At 41.8% G+C, this 24,799-nt stretch overlaps 2 protein-coding genes across 10 annotated transcripts in view; both read right to left on the bottom strand.

Moving 5' to 3' along the window:
• Nucleotides 1–17,156, bottom strand: part of PARVG (parvin gamma) — a 31,644-nt gene extending 14,488 nt beyond the window's left edge. The window contains exons 1-8 of one of the 3 annotated variants that reach the window (XR_007769648.1): nt 16,878–17,155; nt 10,159–10,254; nt 9,575–9,639; nt 5,447–5,549; nt 4,162–4,302; nt 3,652–3,767; nt 2,518–2,573; nt 260–282 (exon numbers count right to left, since the gene is read on the bottom strand). Coding sequence is in view for 2 of the 3 variants with exons in the window: in XM_050925013.1 (XP_050780970.1) it covers nt 260–282; nt 2,518–2,573; nt 3,652–3,767; nt 4,162–4,302; nt 5,447–5,549; nt 9,575–9,639; nt 10,159–10,254; nt 16,878–17,007 (730 nt within the window). In the remaining variant the exon portion in view is untranslated. Of the gene's footprint in view, nt 1–259; nt 283–2,517; nt 2,574–3,651; nt 3,768–4,161; nt 4,303–5,446; nt 5,550–9,574; nt 9,640–10,158; nt 10,255–16,877 lie in introns of all 3 variants that reach the window. The other 2 variants (XM_050925013.1, XM_050925016.1) reach the window with 2 other exon arrangements.
• Nucleotides 1–24,799, bottom strand: part of PARVB (parvin beta) — a 219,384-nt gene that overhangs the window by 80,624 nt on the left and 113,961 nt on the right. For 5 of the 7 annotated variants that reach the window (XM_050925031.1, XM_050925065.1, XM_050925064.1 and 2 more), the window contains exon 13: nt 19,966–23,356. In XM_050925031.1, the coding sequence (XP_050780988.1) occupies nt 23,280–23,356 (77 nt within the window). In that variant the 3' untranslated portion in view covers nt 19,966–23,279. Of the gene's footprint in view, nt 1–19,965; nt 23,357–24,799 lie in introns of those variants that run through there. The other 2 variants (XM_050925049.1, XM_050925040.1) reach the window with 1 other exon arrangement.

Here is a 24,799-nt window from a genome sequence, read left to right as displayed (position 1 = left end):
AGTTCAACTGAAGTAAATGGGATTCATCTCACTTCACCCCTCCATCATTTTGCCTCCTTCAATTTTATTTCTCATTGCCAGTATGGCTTTAGGTTCTCCTGTGGGGTGATCATGACGGGCCCAATTCTGATCTCCTCCCCATATTATATCCATTAGCCCTGATTTATCATGATGTCAGTGAGATCAGAATTGGATACATACAACTTTTGAAAACAATATGCAGTAAAGAAACACTGAATTTGGCCTTCAGAGTACTTACTTGACTGGCCTTCTAAATTCTCTCTGAAGATTCAACAACAACAACAAAAAGAGAATTAGCAAAAACATACATCAGAACCAATCCAATTTCTAAGCAAAGCATATCTGTGCCATAAGGATCCCTGTGAAGTAGGAGATAGAGTACAGAACCTCACTAGTTATTTGCCAGAGGTAGCTTTCCAACAGACTGTTTTATAGTGCACTATATTTGTGTGTTCTTGGAAGAATATCATATTTTAATTGGCACACAGACAAATGCACATGTATTTTATAAGCACAGTCTTCCAACAAGCTGCTCATAATACTAGAATTTTAAGTTGTGTTAACATATAAAATACAATAGTTGATGATGGAACTGTAGCAGAGAAAAACTGTTTCCAGTTCATGGCGCAACCTCCATATTTTCATTGTGTTCCATTGCTGAGCTCACATAATAATTAGAGAATCTCACAAACTGAACAAGATCAGATTGCTCTTTCTTTAGCACCAAAATAAGGAAAAATTGCTGAACTCTGGTAATGTATTAATACAATAGCTATAAATTAGTAATATGTAAACTGGTTTTGTTTTTATACAATTGAACTTTTAACTTCAGATGTATAAACCTAATATGCTTGGTTTGCTAATTATGTCATTTGTCAGGTCTTGCAAAGACCAATGAAAACCAGTAACAGCTCTGCAAGATGAGTAAATGCCTCTACTTCACGCAATAATTCTGTGGCAGTAGCATTTACTAAGCCCTGAAAATGCATAAATTACTGAACAGATTGTAACTAAATGGCAACCAGATATGATGTATAACTGAACTTTTTGGTAATAGCAATTTAAGATTTTTTTCCGGATCCGGTCAATGTGTTGGTGTGATACACTGGGAATAAGTCTATATGAATTTATAACTTTCAGTTTGATTTTTATGAACTCTTTGTATGATTATAAGCTTATTGATTCCTTCACCGTATGCTGACATGTTAAAATTACATCTTCCCTCTTTTGCAAAGGGTCTGGCACCTAAGCAGTCGACTCTCAATAAGGACAATCAATAGTTTAATAACCTTGCCCTAGGAGGACAGTGGAGGCTACTGGCCAGAGATTACTGACTTACTAATAGCTCTTATCCATGCTAACAAATATAGAGAATGTTGAAGGCCACAGCTAGAGTTAGTTGAACACTGATTCGTTGAAATCAAAATGTTTTGATAAAAATTTTGTCAGGAAGGTTTCTAAAGTCCAGGATGGAGTTTTATGAGTGAGTGAGACACACCAATCCACCTCAGAATAGCCAATGCCCAGAGCCACCTAGGATGTGGGTGACCCAGGTTCAAATCCCTGCTCCAAACCAGTGACTTAACCAGGCTGAGCGCCCTATCCTCTGGACTATTGGCTATTATTGGGGTGGTGTGTCTTTTTTCTGCCTCTCTTGTATTCATTCATAAAATATTTTGAAAAGTTGCACTTTTGATCTGATGCAGAACAAAAACAAATTCTGAAATCTGGACATTTTTCATAAAGTGAAATTGCTGCTTTCCAACCACCCCTAGCTATAGCCCATAGAGGACTAAAGGCTGGAATAACCCCAGGGGAAGGCCAGGAAGAGACAAGGTGTAAGAAATGGTTGTTAAAAGGAGACTTACTTTTGCAAGGGGGGCCAGAACCAGAAGACAAGACTGAACAGAGAAGGTGTCAGAGGATCCTGAACTCCCTGAGGGACATTGATTAATACCGAAAGAGATCTCAGGAAGGATGAGGAAATTGAGGGAAGACCTTGTGTTCAGACATTTGTTGTTTTAGATCTGAATATCTCTTGTGCTTTGTCTATGAGTAAAGTGTGTCTGGTTTAGAAGTTCCTTTGCAGAATGTTTGTGTTCCCTTGTTTTAAGTCTCACAATGGCCCAGAAAAGTGAAACTATAAACCAGGGTATCAACATGAGTGGAATTCTGGGAAGCACATGCTTGAGTTACTTGAAAAACCAAGGCAGAGCCTACGGCAGCTAGACCGTGGGATCCCACATCCCAGAAGGGGTACTAGATAGTGTGCCAGAGAATGAACCCAGGAGGCTTAAAAACATGTGGGAACCAAAGGTTGAATCCAGCACAGCAGCCTGGTGTCTGACCACAAAGGAAAATTTGACCAGGGCTGTAACATTTGGTTGCTTGGGATATTTTTTTAAATAGCCACAGCTATTTATTTTAATAAATGAAGTGATCATTTCAATCCTCCTTTGTTATACAATCTATAAAACAAAATGTTTCTTCCCTTACCTGTTCTTTGTGATATATTCCACTGCATTTTCTGTCCTTAATCCTGTTAAGGTACGCTGTTAAACAGAAAGTCAATATAAAATAATGATGTTTAACTGCAAGGGCTATATAAGGACATCTGTGGTAGTAAAGGCAACTTTTATTAACAGTTTGTTGCTATAAACTTTAAGTTTAAAATATTCACCATTGCTTAAATGACTTAGGAACCTAAGCACAACTGTCAAAAATGATTTTAGTGACATTGGCATCTTGTGTGGCCAAGATCTAGATCTTCCCATCAGAGACTATCCATACAATAAAGCATTTAAAATCCAGACTGTCCTAGATTTAAATGTGCAGAGAGCAAGTCCAAGGCATATGCATCATTTAAGTCCCAAATGCAGCCCTCCAAATAGGGATTAAGTGAGATTTAAGGGGGATATAGGCCTCATGCTGTGCTCTATATGCATGTGAACTTCACCCACAGTTAGAAAACTGACTCAGTGTTGCCAACTTTCACAATTATATCACAAGTTGTGGGATACGTGATGTTTTTCTTAAAGCCCCAGATCCTAGATTCATGTAACTATGTGAGAATCTCAGTTTTTATTTCATTACCTACAGAAATAAAATTCTAAAGTTCCTAGCCCTCATAGGTGTGGAGAAAAGCTTGAAAATGTGACCCAAGTGCACCCTAAAGTCACAAAAATCAGAAAGTAAATAAACAACCTAAATTTTAAAAGAAAATCTCATGATTTTAGGCCAATCTCAGGATTCTAGGGGGCAGACAAATGAATTTTAAACAGTTGGGGTTATAATCAATTATAATTTTCCATCTACCAAGAGCAACTCTGCTTTCAGGCTGAATGTCTTTTATTTTACATTAAGTGGAAACAGCAAAAGCATATCAGGAAAGTCTCCATGACAAAGCATTGTGTTTGTAGCCTCTGTAGAACGCTACCTCTGAACTGAACACAAAATGGCTGGTTACTCCTGCAAACAACAGATTTCTAGAAATTAAAAGGTGAATTACACAGAAAACAAAAGCATAACAGTTATACAGTGATATACACCACACTTTTCTTCCACTGTATTTTTTAATTTCTTGTGAGATCTCCGTAACCCCATGGCAGCAAAGGAAAGAGCCATAATTACCTCAATGATTATTACTTCCACACTAATATTTGAAGGGATAGGCAGATCAGGTTGGAAGTGCTTTGCTATTGCAATCAGAAGATACAATGTGCTCAGTAAGTCCTTCTGGAAGATAGCTGTTTCATGAAAAGAAAGCAAATTATAAGTAATGTGCCAACTCATTACAGCCTAATAGTAATACTTTGCATTCCCATTGTGCCTTCCTGAGAAAGTTCTAGTGCTTTACAACCAGAATATGAAATATACCTCCAAATATGCTTGTGAGGAAGGGCAGATTAGTCCCATTTTATAGCTGTGGGAATGAGGCACAGAAAGATTAAAGAGACCTGTTCAGGGTCAAATAGGAAGTCTGTAGTTAGACACAGGAGAACTGGGTTCAGTTCCTGGCTATATTTCAGTGCCTTAACCCCAAGATCATCCTTCCTTTAGCAGCATCTTCTTAGCCCAGTAAAACCCCAGAATAATATATTTTTATGAGGTAATTTCCTTGCATTTTGCTTCTGCACATACAATCAACACTCCATTTCAGCTGACTCTCTTCTAGTTGTAAACTTTGGGCCACAGCTTCCAGAATAACGGCAAGTTTATGTTTCTGTTTTTTTTCCGTCAGTGCAATCTTCTCAACATCCAGCCTGAGAGATCCTAGTTTTTCTGAGATGGAGCATAGTTAAAACAAAACAGAGCAAGATGGGTGTGTTTTAACAGCACCGTAGAGACAATACAAAATCATAGCAGAAAGACCAAAAAAGTCTCGATATACGTGATTAGTATAATTTAATAAATTATATAACGCAGACCCGAAGCCAGCAACTGGATGTGAACAGGTACTCCCTTGGGTTCATGCAGAATCTCACTGATATCAATAAGGCTCTGCACATGGTTCTGATTGAAGGATTGGGGCCACAGGCTGCAGGCTGATTTTTAGCCACAAGTGGTCCACACCCTGAGTTTTACCAATGGGAACTGCAGGAATCCCCCAAGTGAATCTGCCCTGTAGATTGGTATGTGCGCTAAGCACATAGCGGTTCGTATAAAAAGAAAAATCTTAGTTCATAGCTGTGACACCACCGCCCCAAATTATAAAAGAAAAACAATCCTATTCACGAGCCTGGTGGCACCACAATGATTTACGAGATTTGATCAGAAGATTAGGAGGTGAGGGCCAATCCAGTTACAGTCAAAGTAGAATGGAGAAGAGGGCAAAGACAGCAGTAATTAGAGGGATGGAGGGAATGGTAGACCATAACTTTAGGCTGGGAATTGATTCAAGAGGCCAAACCTTCAACTAGTGTAAAATTGATGTTGCTCCACCGAAGTGAGCATAGCCATACTGATATACAGCAACCGAAGTTCTGGCCTGAAGTCTCAGACTATGGCTTTTTAAAAATATACATATTTATAATTGTAGAGGTGATTCCAGCTGGTGTTTATGGTAATATCATAAATTATATTCACTGTCATGGTTTATGATGTCATCAGCACCTCTTGGAGGTGTTATAACCTCAGACTTCAAAGTTAACCTTTTTACTCTCTATATAAACAATGGAATAAAAAGACTTTCCAAAGGGTTGTGGGGAAGGGTCAAGCACTTGTTCAGGATTGAAATTACCACATATGGTTCACAGTGCAGTGCTCATCTCTATTTGAGTGCAAGAGGCATTAATAATTAGTAAGATACCAGCAAGCAAAGCTGTTCTTACAGTTTAGTGTGTTTGATTTTTATTTTATCTGTGAGCTTCGGCACTGAAGAGCATGTGAGATTTATTAGAGAGCAAAGCTCAAAGAAGCGACTTACCTAAGAGATGATGAAGTATCAGCCCATCAAACAGGTCTTCTTCCAGGCTTTTCACTACTATGTGTTCCTGTTTCAGGGTTGTGTTAATCCAATCTATCAAGAGCTGCAGGGAAAAATCAAACAGTCAACAATGATATGTCTGTTGTTGGAACAGACAGTGGGAAAATAAATGGCAATACTTTAGCATCACAAGAGTGCACCTTCCTCCTTCGTCTTTTGTTTTGTTTTCATCCTCCATTGAGTCTCTCCTTGTCTTTATTTTATTTTAGTCTTCTCTCTCTCTCTCTCTAACACCATGCCCCTATTTTCTCTTTCCAACTCTCTTTTCTTTCCCTTTTCATTTTCTCTGCTCCTCCCTCACATCCTCTTTATTCTCAATTCATCTCACTAAGTGGCACATACACAGAATGAAATGTAACACCTCTTTGTGTGCTAAAGGGAGGTAGCTAGAGGTAAGGCACTTATATCGAGACTTTTTTGGTATTTCTGCTCAGATTGTTTGTGTCCCCTCTGCTGTGGTTGATAGAATGTGTTTCAGCACTTCAAAATATTAAACGCCTAAAGGGTAGAATTCATTCTGTGCAGAAAGCCGGTGAATGTGTGTTATGGGTCCTCTTCTGTGCCTGCTCCGCAGAGAATATTAGTCTGTTACAGCCCAGCTACAGAGATTTGGCTCTAGCTCAAGCTATGACAGCTCATGCTTTAATTCTGAAGACCCCCAGCTCTATGGTCATGTTTGTCCCCATTAAACCCTGCTTGGAGGGCTTAATTGGTGTATCAGTTTTGTGCTGCTTCTCTGTGCAGGGTGAATGGAATCCTGAATAAACCTATTTTCCCCTCATTAGACTGTTCTTCGGGCTGAAACATTCCAGTCTATATTGTTACTCCGAAGACATGCTTCTCAAAGAAAAAGAAAAAACTTAAAAATCCTATGAGATGTTTGAAAATTCACAAGAAATTAAAAAACCTCTCTGCTCTATATTGATGAGCTCGCAAAGTGTGTGTAATGCACATTCAAAGCCAAGAGATAGCAGGATTCCACTCAGTGAACTGTGGTTATCTTCACCCAGGGCTGCCCAGGGGGGGGCAAAAGGGGCAATTTGCCCCAGGCCCCGGGCTCCGCAGGGGCCCCCACGAGAGTTTTTCGGGGCCCCTGGAGCGGGGTCCTTCACTCGCTCGGGGGCCCCAGAAAACTCTTGCAGGGCCGGACCCCGGAGCTTCTTCCCCTCCCGGTCTTCGCTGGCGGGGGAGTCCTTCCGCTCCGGGGCAGAAGGACCCCCCGCCATCGCATTACCGCCGAAGCAGGACCTGCCTCCTCAGTGCAACCCGGTCTTCGGCGGTAATTCGGCAGCGGGTCCCAGAACGGAAGGGCTCCCCGCCACCGAACAGGGCCGGCTCTAGCCATTTCGCCACACGGGGGCCCCCTGCCGCTTGCCAGTCCCACGGCTCCGGATGCTCCACCGGAGCCGCGGGATCAGCGGACCCTCCGCAGGCACGCCTGTGGGAGGTCCACCGGAGCCGCCTGCCGCCGATGGCCCCAGGCCCCCGGAATCCTCTGGGCAGCCCTGTTTTCACCTAATGCCTAGAGTTCAAGTTCTGATGATGCATTGGATTAGTGTAGTTTGAACTGGAAAGCTGAGGGCAATGGCATAAGCTGATGAACTGCTCTGCTGAAAATAGTCACAAGCTTTCTGGTTCACCTGTTTTATCGTTTAACAGCCATCTCCCTACTATAGCTTAGGCAACATTGCCTTACCTCTAGCTACCAGGGTCTCTCCAGGCAGCAATACAAAGAATTGTATCTGAAAATACAGGAGAAAAGAACAGATAGGGAAAGGAAAACAAAATAATTGAAGCAGAAGTTTGCTATTAACTTCTTCTTACTTTAAGCACTTCACATTTTACTTGTAGTTTAATATTCTTGGCAACCGAGGTGGCCCATCTTGTAACGTATATTTCCTTGCCCCTGTTAGGCCTGAATAAAGATATAGCAGACAAAACCAGGTATGCCAACCTGAGCAAAGTCAGGCTAACAGAGGTTTGTGGGTAACACTGAGAAGCAGCAGCATGTCTCACAAGCACTGGGAAAAAGTGAGATAAGAGAGAAGCTGCATTCCTGGCATAGTACCAGATGTGCTGTGTTAGGGCAGCTCCTTCGAAGAACTGATAAGAGCTCTAGTTTCCCAGCCTCCTTGTTTTCACTCCCTGGTTTTGTTCTTTGTTTGTTTTTAACTCCCCTACATTTCTAACTTTAGGCATGCATGTATACTAAAGGTGTCTAGTTTCTAGTTGTTAAAAAAAGGGCATGGGTTGCTCCAGTGAATAATTTATGATGCGACGGAACTGTCTATATAAGCTTATACTAAAATGTAAAGAGCAGGCTGGTTCTCTTGGGAGACGAGCTGCTCTCTATTAATGCGTGCACTTGTCAATAAAAAGCTTTTAATCGGACCTTGCTGGTGTTGCCTGTCTCTCTCGTGGTCAGACAACGAACTTTGCTGTCTGGGAGTTAAAGTCCCTGACACCCCCAAAGCCACCTTGACGAGAACACCCAATTGAATCAGGAAACTAATTTAATATTTTCCACAACTGAGTTTCTTTGCTTCTCTAAGGCAGCCCTTGAAGAGACCCCAATGTCTCTCATCATAATCACCTCCTTAAAGTCTCTATGTCAGAGCTATGAACTCTCCAGACAAGGAAGACAATGCCTCCCACTCCCTGATATGCCAGAAGGCATTGCTGACGGTAAGAAACATAAAGCATTCTCTCTCTTCCCCTGGCCAGTGAGGACACAGGTTAGTCAGTCAAACACAGTTTTATGTGCTGTAACCATGAATGGCGTCAACAGCAAAGCTCACAGGAATCTTCACAATCACAGACTAAAGAAAACCTTTATTTTGGCAATTTGTGAAGAATGAATTCAGTGTCTTTAGTGATTCCTTCTTGCTATACCACCTCTCAAATTCTCTCATTTATTCAAATATGGTAATGGTAAAAACCTTCTGCAAAAATTAAATCCTTCATGAACTGATTGAGAGCTTATTAGGTTTTAGGGAACATATAATATAGAAACACACAACTGTATGTTTAGGGCTTTGTGAATATGAGCTATACATACACACTGACACTCAAAGGGCATTTTTAAAATACCTGTCACAGTTTTAATATCTCTATAACTGTGAAAGGTACTGGTGTGCCGCCCAATGAGATCTGCCATTTTACTGATCTTTCCAAACAGCAAGTTCAGTATGATGATATCCAGGAGGCTATCACATGAGAAAAGCATCTTGAATTATGTTTGAATATATAACAAAAAAGGGGATTTTCAAAGTCTCTGTGAAGTAAGTGCTGCTGTTTAAAAACTGAGTTCATTTTACTCAATTACATTAACTAGAACTTAATGGCATTTACTGTACAATAATTTTGAAAGCTTTTGTTCTGAATGTGAATGGTGACTTCCATGACCAGTGTCCTCTACAGTGATTTTCATTGCTCCCTTCGAGATGGCTTGTCCAACTGCCTTAAAGCAGCTGGTATTGGCCACTGGTGGAGAAAGGATACTAGACTACACAGACCACTGCTCTGAAGCAGTGTGGCAATTTCTATACTCCTATCACACAGTCAGGGCAGCAAACCTCAGTTGCTTTAAGGGTTAGCCTTACTAGTAGCAAATGTTAACATTTGATTTATTGTTTGTTTGTTAGAATCCTCTTCGATATTACACTGTTGCTTTCTTTACAATGAAACTCTTGGATATTTTGGGCTCAGAAGTTATCCAGCTGAACACTTTGGACATGGACTAGGAGAAAAAAAAATCCTCTCAGATGCTAGAACCACATTCCCCTTCACACGATACAGCAAAAGTCTTGTTCTGTCCGAGTTAAGCATCTGAGACTTGATTCTGCCAAGTGCTAAGCTCTTGGGCACACATCCAGCAAAGCACCTGGAAGCAAAGCACCTTTATGCCTGTGCATAGTCCAATTGATGTAATTGGGATTACTAACCTGCTTACGTTCTTTGCTGGCCTGGGGCTAGAGCGCTCAGTACCTTACATGATGGAGCCTGCTTACACAACATTTAAAAACAAGGGTTTCTGTGTAAATAATAATTTAGTAAAAGAAAGGATACCATTTGTAGTTCTTCCAACTTAGGGTTATTGCAGGAGGTAGGATTTATGAATTTCCTCTTTTCTCCTATAAACAGAAGTGAACAATATCCATTACAATTCTCTGATGTGACTATTGCAAGTTTTCTATAACAACTGCCATCAGTTCAACATTGCCCCTTTTTGCTAATTACAGCATGAAAAAGTGTACTCATTTGTAATTTTATAGATTTCCTAAGAGGGAGAAAATGGCATATCAGATCATTACAATTGCCTGCTAGAAATTATCTTTCCAAAGGATTCAAATTGATGAGACCAAAGGGACGCTTTCTAAAAATGAACAAAACCACAGTTTGGTTTGGTTCTTTTGTGTGAAATGTAACCCTCATTTAGAGGATTAGCTGGAACTTGCATTGACTCTTCATAACCCACCTATGGAGAGTTGGAGACTAAATTCCATGCAACAGGGTTACTTACTCACACTTGATTGAACCTGGGAATAATGCTGTAAAGCAAGTGAGATTCATTTGTGCTGAGAACTTTCATTTTTTTGGTTCTTTGGGTCCCTCTTCTCTCTTTCTTCATTGCTGGTTTATAAAACACATACCTTGAATGGCATCATTCTTAAGCGGCGAATGATGAAGCACACTGGGCTGTGCAAAAGCAGTGAAAACGTCTGGTTCCATTGTATTACTTTTTGCTCCTAGAAAATTGAAAAAAAAAATTCAAAATGTGCTGGAGCCAAAATGACTACTAATGAGGGAATATGCACCAAATTAAATTATTTCTTTCAGCAATTTTTGAAGTGTTTGTGGGTGACCTACTTTTAAACATGCAGCAACATATATTTAAGCAACATTAAAATTAAAATGCAGTTAATCAGTTTTTTTCCTGGAGACGAAAAGCACTACAGTATTAAAATAATGTCTTAATTCCAGTCAGTTCTGATTAATCTGAATTAGATCAGCAAAATCCTATTTCAGTTCAGATGATAAATGCTTCAGCAAGAGACATCGGGGTGCAAGTTATAAAAATGGTCAGCATTTAACTGTTTGAGATGAATAAACCAAGAATATAGCAGATCTATAAGACTGTATGTATTCTTATTAAATAAGAAAGTTAAAAAAAAGCTCAGGCTTTGACATTATTTCCCTTCCCAACCACTGCTGTCCTGAAATAAAATGGGAATGACAACACAAAAAGGAGAACAGTCCAAAGTATCTTGTCAACATATAGAAGACTATGGAAGGGATTTTCAAAACTGGATAGGAACACTGGGAGAGGGTAGCAGACGCCAAAGTGGGGGTGAATTGGATAGGAGCAAAGAGGGACAAAAACTTGTTAGGGGCACAGAGGCAGAAGGGTCTATAACCACTAGAGAACATACCCCTACATCAGGGTGGCCAACCTGTGGCTCCGGAACACGTGCGGCTCTTCAGAAGTTAATATGCGGCTCCTTGTATAGACACCGACTCTGGGGCTGGAGCTACAGGCTCCAACTTTCTAATATGCCAGGGGGTGCTTACTGCTCAACCTCTGGCTCTACCAAAAGCCTTGCTCCCACTTCACCCCTTCCCACCCTGTCCCTTGAGCCTGCCATGCCCTCGCTCTTCTCCCTCTCATCCTTTCCCCTTCCCTCCCCCCTGGAGCCTCCTGCCCGCCACTTAACAGCTGATCAGGAGGTGCAGGGAGACAGGGGAAGACGTTGATTGGTGGGGCTGCTGGTGAGCAGGAGGCGCGGGGGGGAGGGAGCTGATAGGGGGCTGCTGACTTATTACTGTGGCTCTTTGGCAACGTCCATTGGTAAATTCTGGCTCCTTCTCAGGCTCAGGTTGGCCACCCCTATCCTATATCACCTGGAATTGTATCTTTCAAAAATGTAAACATATCAGGGAGAGCAGAATAAGTTTGTACACACAACCTTAATCCTAGAATTTCCTAACATTAGAATGCTTGACTTTGCAACCTTAACATTCTTTTAATGTAGGATTTTTTATATGTAATATAAAAGGCTGAGAAAGCTAGGCTTGCTTAGTCAAGAATGGTAAAGAGCTAAAGGAGACTAAGATTTTGAAGAGTATAGCTAAAAACTGAGCAGTCTCTCTTTACTTTGTCCTATAAGAACAAGTGCTTAACTTATTACAGTAATGGTAAGTAAATTTAAATTCACTACAGCAGGAAATCACGTTGTATACTGTAACTGAATTTTAAGGGGTTGGATAATAACATTTGTAATTATAGTATGCAAGCTAAAAATAGGGATATTAAAATCTTATGCATCAGTGTACAAAATGATCATCTGCAGGGGTCAGAAAGGACTACAACTTGCATCACCAGCAGACATGTATAATTATTATTGCTCATTATTTGTACTACATTAGTCTGAGATTTGGGCTACATCATGCCAGACTCCATATAAACACGGAGTATGAGCCAGTTTCTGCCCCTTACAATCTAAACAGACAAAGGGCAGGAAGGTAAACAGCATTATATAGCTAATTAGTTGCATTCTGGAAGTGAGGGCCACAGTTCACCTTCCTTTGAAGCATTAAATCTTAGCTATTGCTGGATCAGATATCATGGATAAATAATCTGTCCAGTATTATTAATGCTATGTTCCTATGGTCTAATGGATAGAGCACTGCATGGGGACTGAGCACTGCCATGGACCTGCTGGGTGACGACCTTGGGCAAGTCACTACCTTTCCTGTGCCTCGGTTTCTCCATCTGTAAAATGGGGATAATGATACTGACTCCCTTTGTAAAGCATTTTGAGACCTATGAATGAACAGTGCTGTATTAGAGCTAGGTATTATTATGAAGAGGAAACATTTCCCCTCTTATTAAAAAAAGTTTCAAGTCTCAAAAACATAGGGAAAGAAATATATTTAAAGGAAAGTAGGGCATCCTTTGTTAAACATTCACATTGTGAGAACAGGAAAGCAGAATAATCAATAGGTGAGAGATCCACTGCAAATAGTATTGCACATCTGACATGGAAGACCTCTGAGGTACAGTCTCTTGCTTTGATAGCTTAAAACTCCAAACAGCATTGGAAGGGTCCCCTTAGAATCTCTCTCACATTTTTGTCACGGCTCCTGTCATAAACAGATAAGTAAGAGTTAATAGAACAGAAGTACTTCATATCTCTTCTGCCTGTAAAAGGTTAACAAGATCAGTGAGCCTGGCTGTCACCTGACCAGAGGACCAATCAGGGGACAGGATACTTTCAAATCTTGAGGGAAGGAAGTCTTTGTGTGTGCTATTAGTGTTTGGTTGTTGTTCTCTCTGGGTTCTGAGAGTGACCAGACGTGCAACCAGGTTTCTCTCCAATCTCTCTGATACAGTTTCTTATATGTCCAGAGTAGTGAGTACTAGGTAGATAAAGCGAGTTAGGCTTATGTTTGTTTTCTTTATTTGCAAATGTGTATTTGGTTGGAAGGAGTTCAAATTTGTATTTTGCTGAAAGGATTTTAATTTGTACTTGTAAAATTAGACTGGGAGGGTATTCCCAGTGTCTATACCTGAAAGACCCTGTAACATATTCCATCTTAAATTTACAAAGATAATTTTTACTGTTTTTCTCTCTTTAATTAAAAGCTTTTCTTGTTTAAGAACCTGATTTTTTTTTATTCTGGTGTGAGACCCCAGGGGACGGGGTCTGGATTCACTAGGGTCTAGGTGGGGAGAAAGGAGGGAAAGGGGGAGAGAAAGGTTAAATTTCTCTCTGTGTTAGGATTACTTTCTCTCTCAGGGAGAGTCTGGGATGGGGAGAGAGAAGGAGGGGGAAAGGTGAATTTTCCTCTCTGTTTAAAGATTCAAGGAGTTTGAATCACAGTGATCTTCCAGGGTAACCCAGGGAGGGGAAGCCTGGGAGAGGCAATGGTGAGGGAAAGGGTTTACTTTTCTTGTGTTAAGATCCAGAGGGTCTGGGTCTTGGGGGTCCCTGGGCAAGGTTTTGGGGGGACCAGAGTGTACCAGGCACTGGAATTCCTGGTTGGTGGCAGCGCTACAGGTTCTAAGCTGGTAATTAAGCTTAGAGGAATTCATGCTGGTACCTCATCTTTTGGACGCTAAGGTTCAGAGTGGGGAATTATACCATGACAGCTCCATTATAAGGAAAGTGAATGTGTTGTGTTTTAGTACAGACTTTGATGGTTCCATTTTAAGAATATGCGTGGAGAGACAATACTAGCAGAAAACTATGATTAGATATTTTCACATCAGTCTTGCACAACACAACAGACACAAAATGCACAAAACTGCTGGAGAGAATGTATTTCATCACTATGGTTGCAAAACCAAATGCCAGCTCTAGAAATGGAGTTGGCAAGAATGAAATAATTATAAGAAATGGAGCCTTTTACAGCCTACGTAAGAGTAACAACTGAACTATTTGAGGAACGCTGGACCAAGGGAAATGAAAAATATAATTAATATAGTGGAAGATTTTCATATGCGCTAGTGGCAATTAGATACCTAACTTGAAAGTCAATGGGGGTTAGGTGTCCAGCTGCCACTTTTCCCTTTAAAAATCTCTCTCAGAACTCTTAGACCTGTGTACACTTACTGTAATTCATACCCTATATTGCCTCAGTGGTGCTATTCCCCTACCTTTTATATCGGTCACTCTTCCTTTAATACTTATGGCTGAAAATAACTTGGACTGTCAACAATTCTGCTTCTCTCAATAAAAAGTTAGTAACTAAAAAAACACACATGGGCTATTGGGGAGGCCTCCAAAATCAGACACCATCTTTGAGACCTTCGCATCTCAGTTTCCCCATCTGTGACGTGAAGACAGTAACACCTACCACCGAGTGGTTGTGTGGGGCGTCATTTGATAAGGGCGAGAGAGAGGTTTCCTCTCGGCCCATAGTAAGGAGCATCAGGTAACTGTGCCAGCCCAGGATTTCTACTCCCCCAGCCTTGTTCCTGTGAGGGAAGTAATCTGCTCTAATCTGATACCAAGTGTCAGTTACTCCCCCCCTCTGCACTAGCTGAGCAAAGCTGACTGTCAACTACAGTCAAGGCTCTGCCAGTTCCTTGCCCTTGCCTGTCCATTTGCACAGGGAAGTGAAAGGTGGAGGGGCCCAATGGAGGTTGCTCTCCTGGCTGAGTTGGAACCCACCATATTGACTAAACCACCCAGAGGATTGAGGATGTGCCCAACATCCCTTTACTCCACTGCAGGAGCATGTAGGGTGAGCCACAATTGTGCCCTAATTATTCGTGAAGCACTTTAAGGCTATAAAGGGACTACATTCAGCAATTGATTTGTAAAATTAAATCAATAGACTGACAGTGGCCATCTTGGCCAATACAGTCTGTACACGGAGAAATCTCCTGTGACTTCCAGGGAGAACGTTGACGTGAGGTTGTTTCAAGCCCTTATTTTACAATAAAAGTGGGTTGCTGTGCAGTGTCAGGCAAGTGACCCAGCACTGCATGTCTAGCCCAGTGGAAACCTAGATTCTAGATCAGAATTTGCTGCAGCCTTCTGCCTCACAGGCTCTTCACCTCAGCTTCACCCCACATCTGCCCTTCTTACCTTCATCTTCACCCTTGTCCCGTCTCCCTTGCCTCCTTCACAACAGTATCCCCTCCCGCTTCACTTTTCTTTCCATTTAGCATACTTCCTTCCTCCTAAACCCACAAAAAGGGCTGGCGGGGGGAGGGGGAAGAACACAGCACTAAGATGACATCTGCCATTATCATACTGTTCACTCTTCTTGTGTGTTCTACCCTTTTCTCCCTCCCTGCATCTGCCTTGTCTTTTAGATTGCAAGTTTTAAATTCAGGGACTATCTGCTATTCTGTACTGTGGCTATTTTTGCCACTCTCTCACTTCCCAAGCCAACCTGGGTTCAGAATGCTGAGGGGCCTGGCTCCTGGGAACATTGGCTCCTCTCATGTATTAAAGAGCTGTTTTGGCAAGCTGAAAAACCTGGGGGATCTCACACACATTTATGATTTACGCTGGCAAGATGTTGAGCACCTACGGCTACAGGAGTTGGAGATCTCAGCATGTCACAGGAAGTACTTAGAACCACGCCAAAACAGGCCTTAAATTAAAAATTGGTGGCAACGTACATAAATATATGCTTAGGGCTCAATCCAATGACCTGCCTAGCAGCTGAGAACGGAGGGCCTCAGCATTTCATAGGATCATTAGTTATTATCATTAAGGTGGATTCTGGATCAGGCTCCAAGTTACACTCTAGGGCAGGTGTGGTCAAACTGCGGCTCGCAAGCCACATGTGGCTCTTCTACGATTAAAGTGCAGCTCGCAAAGCCGACCATCCCCCCCATTCGGCTTCTGCCCCGGGGAGACATGCTGGGGTTAGGGGCTTCTGCCCAACAGCGAGGGAGGACTTCTGCCCTGTGGGAGGCCATAGGGCAGAACTCCCTAGACCCTCCGACCCCACCGCAGGGCAGGAACCCCAGGAGGCACGCCCCACAGGGCTTAAGCCCTGAGCCCCTCTCGAATTTCTGAAGATTCTCGTATGTGGCCCAGCGGATCAGTAAGTTTGGCCATCCCTGCTCTAGTGAAACAGCTTCAGTTCTAAACAACCCCCTCAGGTTTTCTGTAGACATCTCAGAAAACTGCCTGCTAAAGGTGTACATATTGCACTAACATCATGGGGGAACGTGAATGTATTTGGAATCCTTTTTTGATTTCAGTTCCTTATTTGCGCTGGGAGAAGTATTAAGATTGGAGCTGCTCATGCAGGCCTGCTGCAATGCGGCTCTGCAGACTCTCTTTTCTGTTTTTCTTTTTAATTCTTTTGCTATGAGACTATTTTCTCTGGCCTTGTATCCACACATGCATTATTTACTGGTACATGGAGAACACCACTTGTTTTATTCCAGTTGCTAGAATACTGATTGCAATAATATTGTGCATTGGAATTTTAAAATCATATTGGCCTTACTCTTGACTCTTCTTGCAAAATGGCATCGTTTGGTTCTGTGTTCTCAGTTACGGAGACAATATCCTAAATTTTCTTAGTTCTTGAGAAAGGCAGAAGTTATTTATTTTTCTGCATTCTGCTAGGGGCAATCACTAAGTTTTCAGGTATGTCAAGAGTTGCTAGAATATTATAAGCTGCAATGCAACAGTTCTTTAATTGCTGAAAATAGCAGATAAGATGGTTATTTTGCCATAAGAACCATTTTGTATTAATAGTTTAAATCACCTAACTTTTCGTCTACTATCCCTTCACAATCTGGTTCCCCAAATTTCATTGAGCTATTACATATGTTTTACTGCTCATAATGCTACCATAATTATAATCTACCATAGAATATACATGAAACACTTACTTTTGCAGATGAGGACACCAAGAACTTTGAACTGATTTATTTCCTGTTGGAAAAAGCCAAAAGCGGTATTCCAAATAAGCTCAAAATTAGTGACAAAAGGCTTTCTAGTCTGAAAAAATAAAAACTGCATGTGTCAGGATTCAATCAATCCATCTAATTTTATACTGCTGCTATTAGAACACCATGATGAGAAAAGTAGGCAAGAAACAAAAAGAGAGACTAGTTCTTTGCACTCAGTTTAGAAGAGTCCCTTACTTCCTCATTTTGCACTGTGGTTTTCAAGAGAAAAGGTTTGCTTGTTAGCAACAGGAAAGAGATGACGTTATGCCACATTCTGCCAATATAATCAATTTGCATATGAACATTTTACATAAAAGAACTGACAGCATGTTGCCTTTAATAATTCTCTAAGTATTCCTCAAGGAGTCTATCCAAGGCAAGGTCATGGGAAAGAAGTATGAAACGTATCATAGGATAAAGTTTTGGGCATCCTTGTGTTGAAATTGCTGCCTTCCATTCAAAGCAGCTTGAAGATTATCAAGAGGCAAGTTACACACAGTTCTTATGTTACATTTTAAAAACGAAACCACAGTTCTGTTCAGAGCCCTGATGTCAGCAAGTATGGTCTCTGCTAGAGTCTATAATAACTGCAGTAAACGTGCATCTAAACCAGGGGTTCTCGCAACAAATTTTTTGGTGGCCTCAGAGTGCAGCCACCAACTCTTGCTGGTGGCCGCACTGACACTTTTTTCCTAAAATTATTTATTTTTCCTCAAGTTAATAAGGTAATATGTACATACATACATACAAATCATTGTAATTTATTTATGGAAGGTTATGGGGTTTTTTTTTGCAAACTCAATAATAAAAATAATGCACAATTATCTCTATTCTTTACTGTACCTAACAGAATAGAAACACAAATAAGGTGCTTTGTGTATTCTTGTCTTTTTTATTATTGTTTCTTTTGCTTTTTTGGGAAAAGTAGTTGTCTGTACAATAATTTGACCTAATAGTCCAAATAATAAAGAAAAAAGGAAATTCAACATAATAGTCCAAATAATAATGAAAAACATATCTAGGCGGCTTGGGTCTGGGGAGGGATGGGCAGCGCTGTGGCTGACTCGGGGCTCCTCCGGACAGGTGTGTGTGTGTGGGGATGTCTCGGGGCTTTGGCCAGCCCAGGGCTCTCCAGTCAAGCAGGGGCGGGATGCTTGGGGCTTCTCTGGGCTAGGGGCTTGTGGCGCCAGTTGTAGGGGGTCTCAGGCATCCAACTGCTGGGGGTGGAGGGTGGAGGCAGAGAGGGTGGAGTCAGGGGCTAGCCTCCCCAAAGGGGGAATCCACCCTCTGGCCATGCACCCGCTGCTCACCTCCTCACCCCACCCTGCCCACCGCTTGCTTCCTGCATCCCTCCTCAGTCCCCCACCCGCCACTCACATCTCTTACCCCCATCTTCCCCTCGCCTCCTCACTCCCCTGCCACAGACACCCCCCTGCCTGCAGTGAGAACCCCCTAGTATTTTATTGACAGGGAAAATTGTGGTCATACTGCACAGACATTGCATCTCTCTCTTAAGAAGTATACAGTAGCACCTACCATTCAGGTGATTACTTTTCTTTCTGAAGACAGAAAAGGAAAAACTGCTCTTCAGATTTAGATTTTCCCCTAGTCTAATTAACATTTTAAAATATTGTAATGATCTTACTAATAGGGAAAGCCTACTAGGTCATATCCATCCAGTTACTAATGCATGACGATTCCCTGAAGTAAATTCAAGTGGTTAGTCCAATTTAGTTTTTAGCATCATAAGCAGTAAAGCTTCCCCCACTTCCCTTGAGAGATTATTTCACAGCCTAATGCAGCTCACTCTGATATCATATACCACATTTAGGCTAAATTTTCTCTTTTTAAAAAATTTCACATTCTTACTCCAAGTTATAGCCCCCAAGCACTACTCAATTCCTCTCCTTCACCATACATCCCCATCAGATACTGGTAGATGATTGCCATACCCCTTCCATATATACTCATTCATCATTCAACCACACTAACTGGGGTTTGTTGTCTAAAGCCTTCCCATCATTCACTGATGCATTCACAGTCATTTTTTTTTGCTGTTCTCCAATTCCCCCCAATCTCTTTCTACTGGTAAGATGCCCAATCTAAGTACAATAGTCTAAGTGGTGTGTGATGGTGTGTCCACCCCACACAAGCCCTGCGCTGGTTAATATGGATCAGAAGGGGTCAACTAACCTTAGATTCTGCACCTGGAGGGGGCCCAGGGGTTGATAAGGCCTAATGGCAGATGAGGCAGAGCTGGGAGGCGGGGATTGGGATAGCATTATAAAGCCAGGAAGTAAGCACAGGAAAGAGTTGCAGGCAGCAGATCTGCAGTTGCTGCCTAGAGTGAAAAGGTGTTGGCCAGGGACAAGGAAGAGCTCCAGGGGGCAAGTAAGCTCTGGTGTCCTGCCCTGGACTAGGGAGTGTTACAAGAGGCCTATGAGGTGAAGTGGGCATGGGGAGTGGAGGAAGCTCTGGGGGTAAACCCAGAGAAAGGCAAGGAGATGGAGAGGTGGGTAGGAAGGAGTCCAAGGACTGCAACAGCAGTCACAGGGTCCCTGGGCAGGAACCTAGAGTAGTAGACAGGCCTGGGTTCCGCTATCAGCCACTGGCAACGTGGCACAGAGCTGGAGTTGGAATAGAAGACTGCCTGAGAGGACATATGGACAGCTTGTCTGGTGGGACATCATTGCCCTGGAAAAAATGGGGGAAGACTATATAGTGACTGGCCGAAGGACTGAATCATCCAAGAGGAAGCACTCCAAGTCATGGAGGGGAGATGGAGAGAAAGCAACTGATGGCAGGGGCCACCACATGGGGCAAAAGCAAATTCCCTGAGCCAGGCAGAGAGGTGCACCTTCATATGCTGTTCTACCAGCGTCAGAGAGACAGACTGCTCTGTCTTCTAAGGCCTATGCAAACCAATATCTCATTGGCCTCTTGGTCTTCATTTAAATGCATTCTTCATTCAAGTCCTTCCTTTATTATAACTTCATCCATTAAGCAGGCCAAATAAGAGCAAGAAAGCTATGTGATCATCATTTGTTTATTAGAATAAATACAGTTATCACAAACCATGCATTAAGTTCCACAACACTCCTGCTGTGATTTTAGAAAACATAGGATTGCATTGTAATTTGCTTACAGTACACTACTTTTACACTCTCACTAAGCCAGACTTGTCCATGGTATGACAAGTGCAGTATCTCATCTGCAAGATTGTTTTTTGTGTTGTTTTTTTTTTATTAACAGAAATCCAGAGTGCACATTGTTAAAAAATAGTAGAAAAGATTCTTAAAATACATTAATACACAAAGCATTGGGTTTCTATTAGTGGGGAAAAGAAAGCTCTGTAAGTTTTTGCATTGATGTAAACTCTGTTTTTGTTGCTTTGCAGTCTTGTGAAACGTTAGAGCATAGCTGACCATAGCTCAGGCCTCTTCTGAGCCGTAGAGCAAGCTGAAAGACGACTGGCTGGAACTGAATCCGCAGTTCTGATGGTGAATCTACAAGGCAGATTACACAGGCTGTACAGGCAGCCAATCTCATTAACCATATAGAAATGTGGAAGCTCGAATGTTGGGCATGCAGTGTCCACGAACTACGCCACAAGCCTCAGAATTCCCTGGCCTTTTCTACACAACTCTACACTAAGAGGCAGAATTCAAAATTTCCAGTAACGTGAACAAAATGTTAACCATCCTGTTCTTTAGCATGGATGGAGGGAGGCCTATATTTTTAAGCTTTAACCCACAACATATTAGCCCATTACAACCCACACATTAGTTATGTGATAGACTAGGAATGAAATAAACATTAGTTGGTGGGGTGCTATATCAAGATAATTGTGTTTTAAAACTGATTACTTTTGGGGAAGCCCTTCTTAAGTTGAAAGCATCCTGTTGGAAATTTGCCCATGGCATACAAACTAAAGGTCCCAAACCTGCAGTCCCCTGGCTACAGGAGCACTCATATAAGAACTATCTAATAGCCCAGTGGTTAGAGCACTCGCATGAGATGTGCAAAACCAACTTCAGTTCAAATCACCACTCTGCCTGACTTGGAATGGGGACTCGAACTCAGTTCTCTCAACTCCTACGTGTAGCCTTAATTGCTGGCTTATGGGGTTTTTTGGGGTGGGGCTCTCACACTCTCCTGTTGGAGCAATTCCACTTCATATCCAATATTTGAGTTTAAGTAGGAGTTTAGGGATATAGAGCTAAGCAGGGGAGTTGAGGATCTAAATTTTGGACTTAGGTACCCAGTTACGCACCTAAATTCCTTTGTGAATCTAATCCTTACAATCTAACTCACTAGTTCTTCAGTCACCACAGCATCTTCCATGGTAGATGCGAGCTGAATTTCTAACAGAAACAAGCAGAAACCTCCTCCCACTTTTTTTTTTTTTGGACACTAGTCCCCTTAGGCCACCTTTTATACCTCATAAAGAAACAAAAAATAAGTGTTTTCTCCTTTTGCAAGTCACTGTTAAAGTGTCAAGCTGAGACAAAAATGTTAATGAAGAGAGACTCTTCTGTACAATTACACCACAGTTCACATAGCACAGTAAGGGGACACGCGTTTCCTTTTGGTCTTTAACACTGAAGGGTAAATTCAGTCCTGGTGTAAGCAGATGCATTTCATTTGTAGTCAATGTGAGATGAGCCTCTGCTTACAACAGGACTGAACTTGGCCCAGATAATGCAGTAACACTGCCTTCCTTGATAGGCCGCTCTGTTAAATGCTTTACATAAAACCTGGCAGCCCATAAAGTGTGACTAATGTGATAAACAGAAAGCAATAATATAGTGGTTTTGCATCTCTCCTCCACATTCTGAGGGAAGGAATGCTATAAAATACATAGCTCACAAATAACTTACTTTGATATTATAATACTATTTCTTTTAATAGCCCTGCCCATAACCTGTTCACATAAACCACATCCTAGCCTTGCCTTCTTTGTACATTTAACTACCTATAGCATCATTAGACACGCAGATATGTCTGCACAATCAGGTGAAATCCATCTAGTGCTGTCAATGTGTCTTGTGTCAAGGTAGATACATTCAAAGTGTCTAGTCTTTTCTCAAGCAAACTCCCACTGACTTCAATGGGAGTTTTGCCTAAGGATTATACCACTGAGTCCAGAGTACACAGCAGTAGCAAAGTATCATTGGGGATGATGGGATGAAATCAACTCATCACAGCATCACTGAAAGGAAACTTATGTTATTTTCAGCCCTGGGATCCACCTCTAAACTGTTCCAAATTCAGTGCAGTCCAATGTGTTCGATACTGGTGTACATTATATGGCGTTGTCCAGAATAACCCAGGAAGCAGAGGCAAAATCTTATTGAAAAATGACCTTGCTCCATTTAATTTTCAAAACAAAAACTGTAGTTCTGTTCACAGACTTTGGGCTCTCTAACGCTGTAACTGCCATTGACTTCAGTGAGAGCAGGAGCAGGCACTTTAGCTTTTCCACATGAAAATAAAGGTCAACCTTGCACGTCTAAGCAACTAAACTGTTATTCCCCCTGCTCATTCCACAAAGGGTTAGAAAGAATGGATAAATCCAGTCCGTCCATCCGTGATCAGCTCCTCACCGAGCTGATCCAGACTACACATTTCAAGTGTGGCTACAGCTCCCTCCTCAGCACAAAAGGAGGGAGAGAAAACCAGCTATGACCGGATTTGGCAATAATTCCATTTCTAGGCTAATTGTGTGTAAACATCAAGTGGAAATAATACTGGGTAGTATGAGCTTAACATGAAAGATAGAAAAAGCCCTCATGGTACAGTTTCAGGTGGTGTCCTTGGAAACAAATATAGTAACACACACAAACCTTATTTAATGGAAACTGCAGTTTCTAAATACATTGCAATGCAAGGGTCTGCCTTTGTATTTCTAACACTCAAGCCTAGCGTATCTTCCACCACCAATGGTAACCAAGTAGTTTACAAAAGAAAGTATATATAGGCATTGTCCCCTCAAGAAGGGTTCAAGTTTTTCCTGTTTATCAAAAGTAACTAGTAGTATTCTTTATCAACATAACAAGAAAGCTTGTTGACTTTAGCAAACAGACACGCAAGGATCTCAGAGCAAAGATGTAAAAATGAGATTTCAAAAGGGAGCTAACATAAAATACACAACGTATTTTCAGCGGGCATGTCATGCAAAGGGTTACATGGAGATAATGTGAACAGGAGAAGGAATGCCATCATGCAGCATGGAATATAGTGTAAGGCACAAAGGGAACATAGAGGGTGTTTTGTTTTTCCTTTTCTTTTTTTTTCCCCTTAAGAAGGTTGTGAGGATTAACATCTTAGCAGCTTCCAGGATCACTCAACATTCTTGTACTTTGTGAACAGGTTGTACAAAACCCTGAGGGTAGACTTCAGATCCAAGTTAACAACATCTGTGGAAGAAAAGGAGAGATTCTTAGGTTGCTTTAGTACTACCTCCCAGTTTCCTATGAGTGGAAGAAAGTGTCTTCTGATCTGTGAACTCAAAAGAATAAAAAAAATTAAAAAATAGGCCCAGTTCCCTTGGATAGCATCATATGTTAGACTTCAAGAAACTTTAGCCATTACTTCAATCACTGATATTTTTAACTTCTCTCTGGAGGGAGGAAAAAAAAAAAGAACTCTTATCCCTCTCTGATCTACAATTTATCATAAACTGAAGGGTTCTTCTGACTCAGACCTGATATCTCACAAATAACTGAAAAATACTCCATATTAGATACCATGTCACAGCTTTAACAATTTCTAGTGAGTTTCTACCAGGGACACTGCTAACCAGGTGTCCAGAGTGGGGATTTAAGTCCAAATTGTATATTTCTTGTGAGGTTCTGAACCCAACATATCTAGAACCTCTGCAATGACTTGCTATGTAGTGAGCTGAACTTAAACTCCTGCTTTGTGTGCAAACCTTCCTGTGTCCCCCCTCTCACTGTGCTGCAGTGTGGGTAAATTTTCATCAGAGCAAGGAAGGGAAGAGTGCATGAACAGTTACAGTCCACTATAATGACAGGCCATTTTCCACCCTCCCCATTCTTCCCCTTTGCAAACTTCATGCTTATTGCTCATGGGCTTGGTATTCCCTCACCTCAGATGCACAACAGAGAGAGCTTCTCTCTTTGTTCTTCCTGTCCTGTTGCTACGATAACATAGAGGAAGTGCCACAGAGAGGTACATTCCAAAGGCTGCCCAGGGGAAAGTACAGCACAGAGTGCCCTTGCAAAACTGAAGAGAGTATCTCCCAACGTCGACAGCGCAGGAGAGAGGAAAAGCAGCAGGTAAAGATGTAGGTAAGGGAGAGGATAGGAGGGAAAAGTAGTGGGAACAGGAAGAGGAAAATAACTGAGGAGACAGTGCGAGTGGAAGAAGAGGAAGGAGGACAGGTAAAAACAAAAAAAACCCACAAACCCCATTCTCAAAAAAGTGACATGTGAGAGAAGAACAATAAGGAGCACAGAAGAGAGGAAAAACACAGTTCTTTAAGCTGAGGAAACCAATCTGAGGCACAATAAAACATCCACAGCCTGCTTGGAAAAATCATTCCCATGACACTCTCTCGCACCTGCTTCACTCTTTAGATGACACTTCACAAGCCCCCCTATGCTTCACACCAGGGTTTCAGCCTCATCTCACCCTCCCTTTCTTCATCTATTATTTTGCACAGTTGCATGAAAGGAGGCTCTTTGTCTTTCTCGTTTAACACGTGGATTGAATACGTGTGAGCACATGCTGGCTGTAGAGCTCCACAGAGAGGACACAGCACAGGCTTCCTCACCGTGCCCCACAAATGTGCCTGGCCTGAAATGACCCCTTGTTAGGTAGGAGAGAAATTCATTCTC

Source organism: Gopherus flavomarginatus, chromosome 1 (assembly GCF_025201925.1).
Source record: "Gopherus flavomarginatus isolate rGopFla2 chromosome 1, rGopFla2.mat.asm, whole genome shotgun sequence".
In the NCBI taxonomy this organism is placed as follows: Eukaryota; Metazoa; Chordata; order Testudines; family Testudinidae; genus Gopherus; species Gopherus flavomarginatus.
Note: the sequence above shows the minus strand (reverse complement) of the source record. Positions and strands in the feature narration are given on the sequence as shown.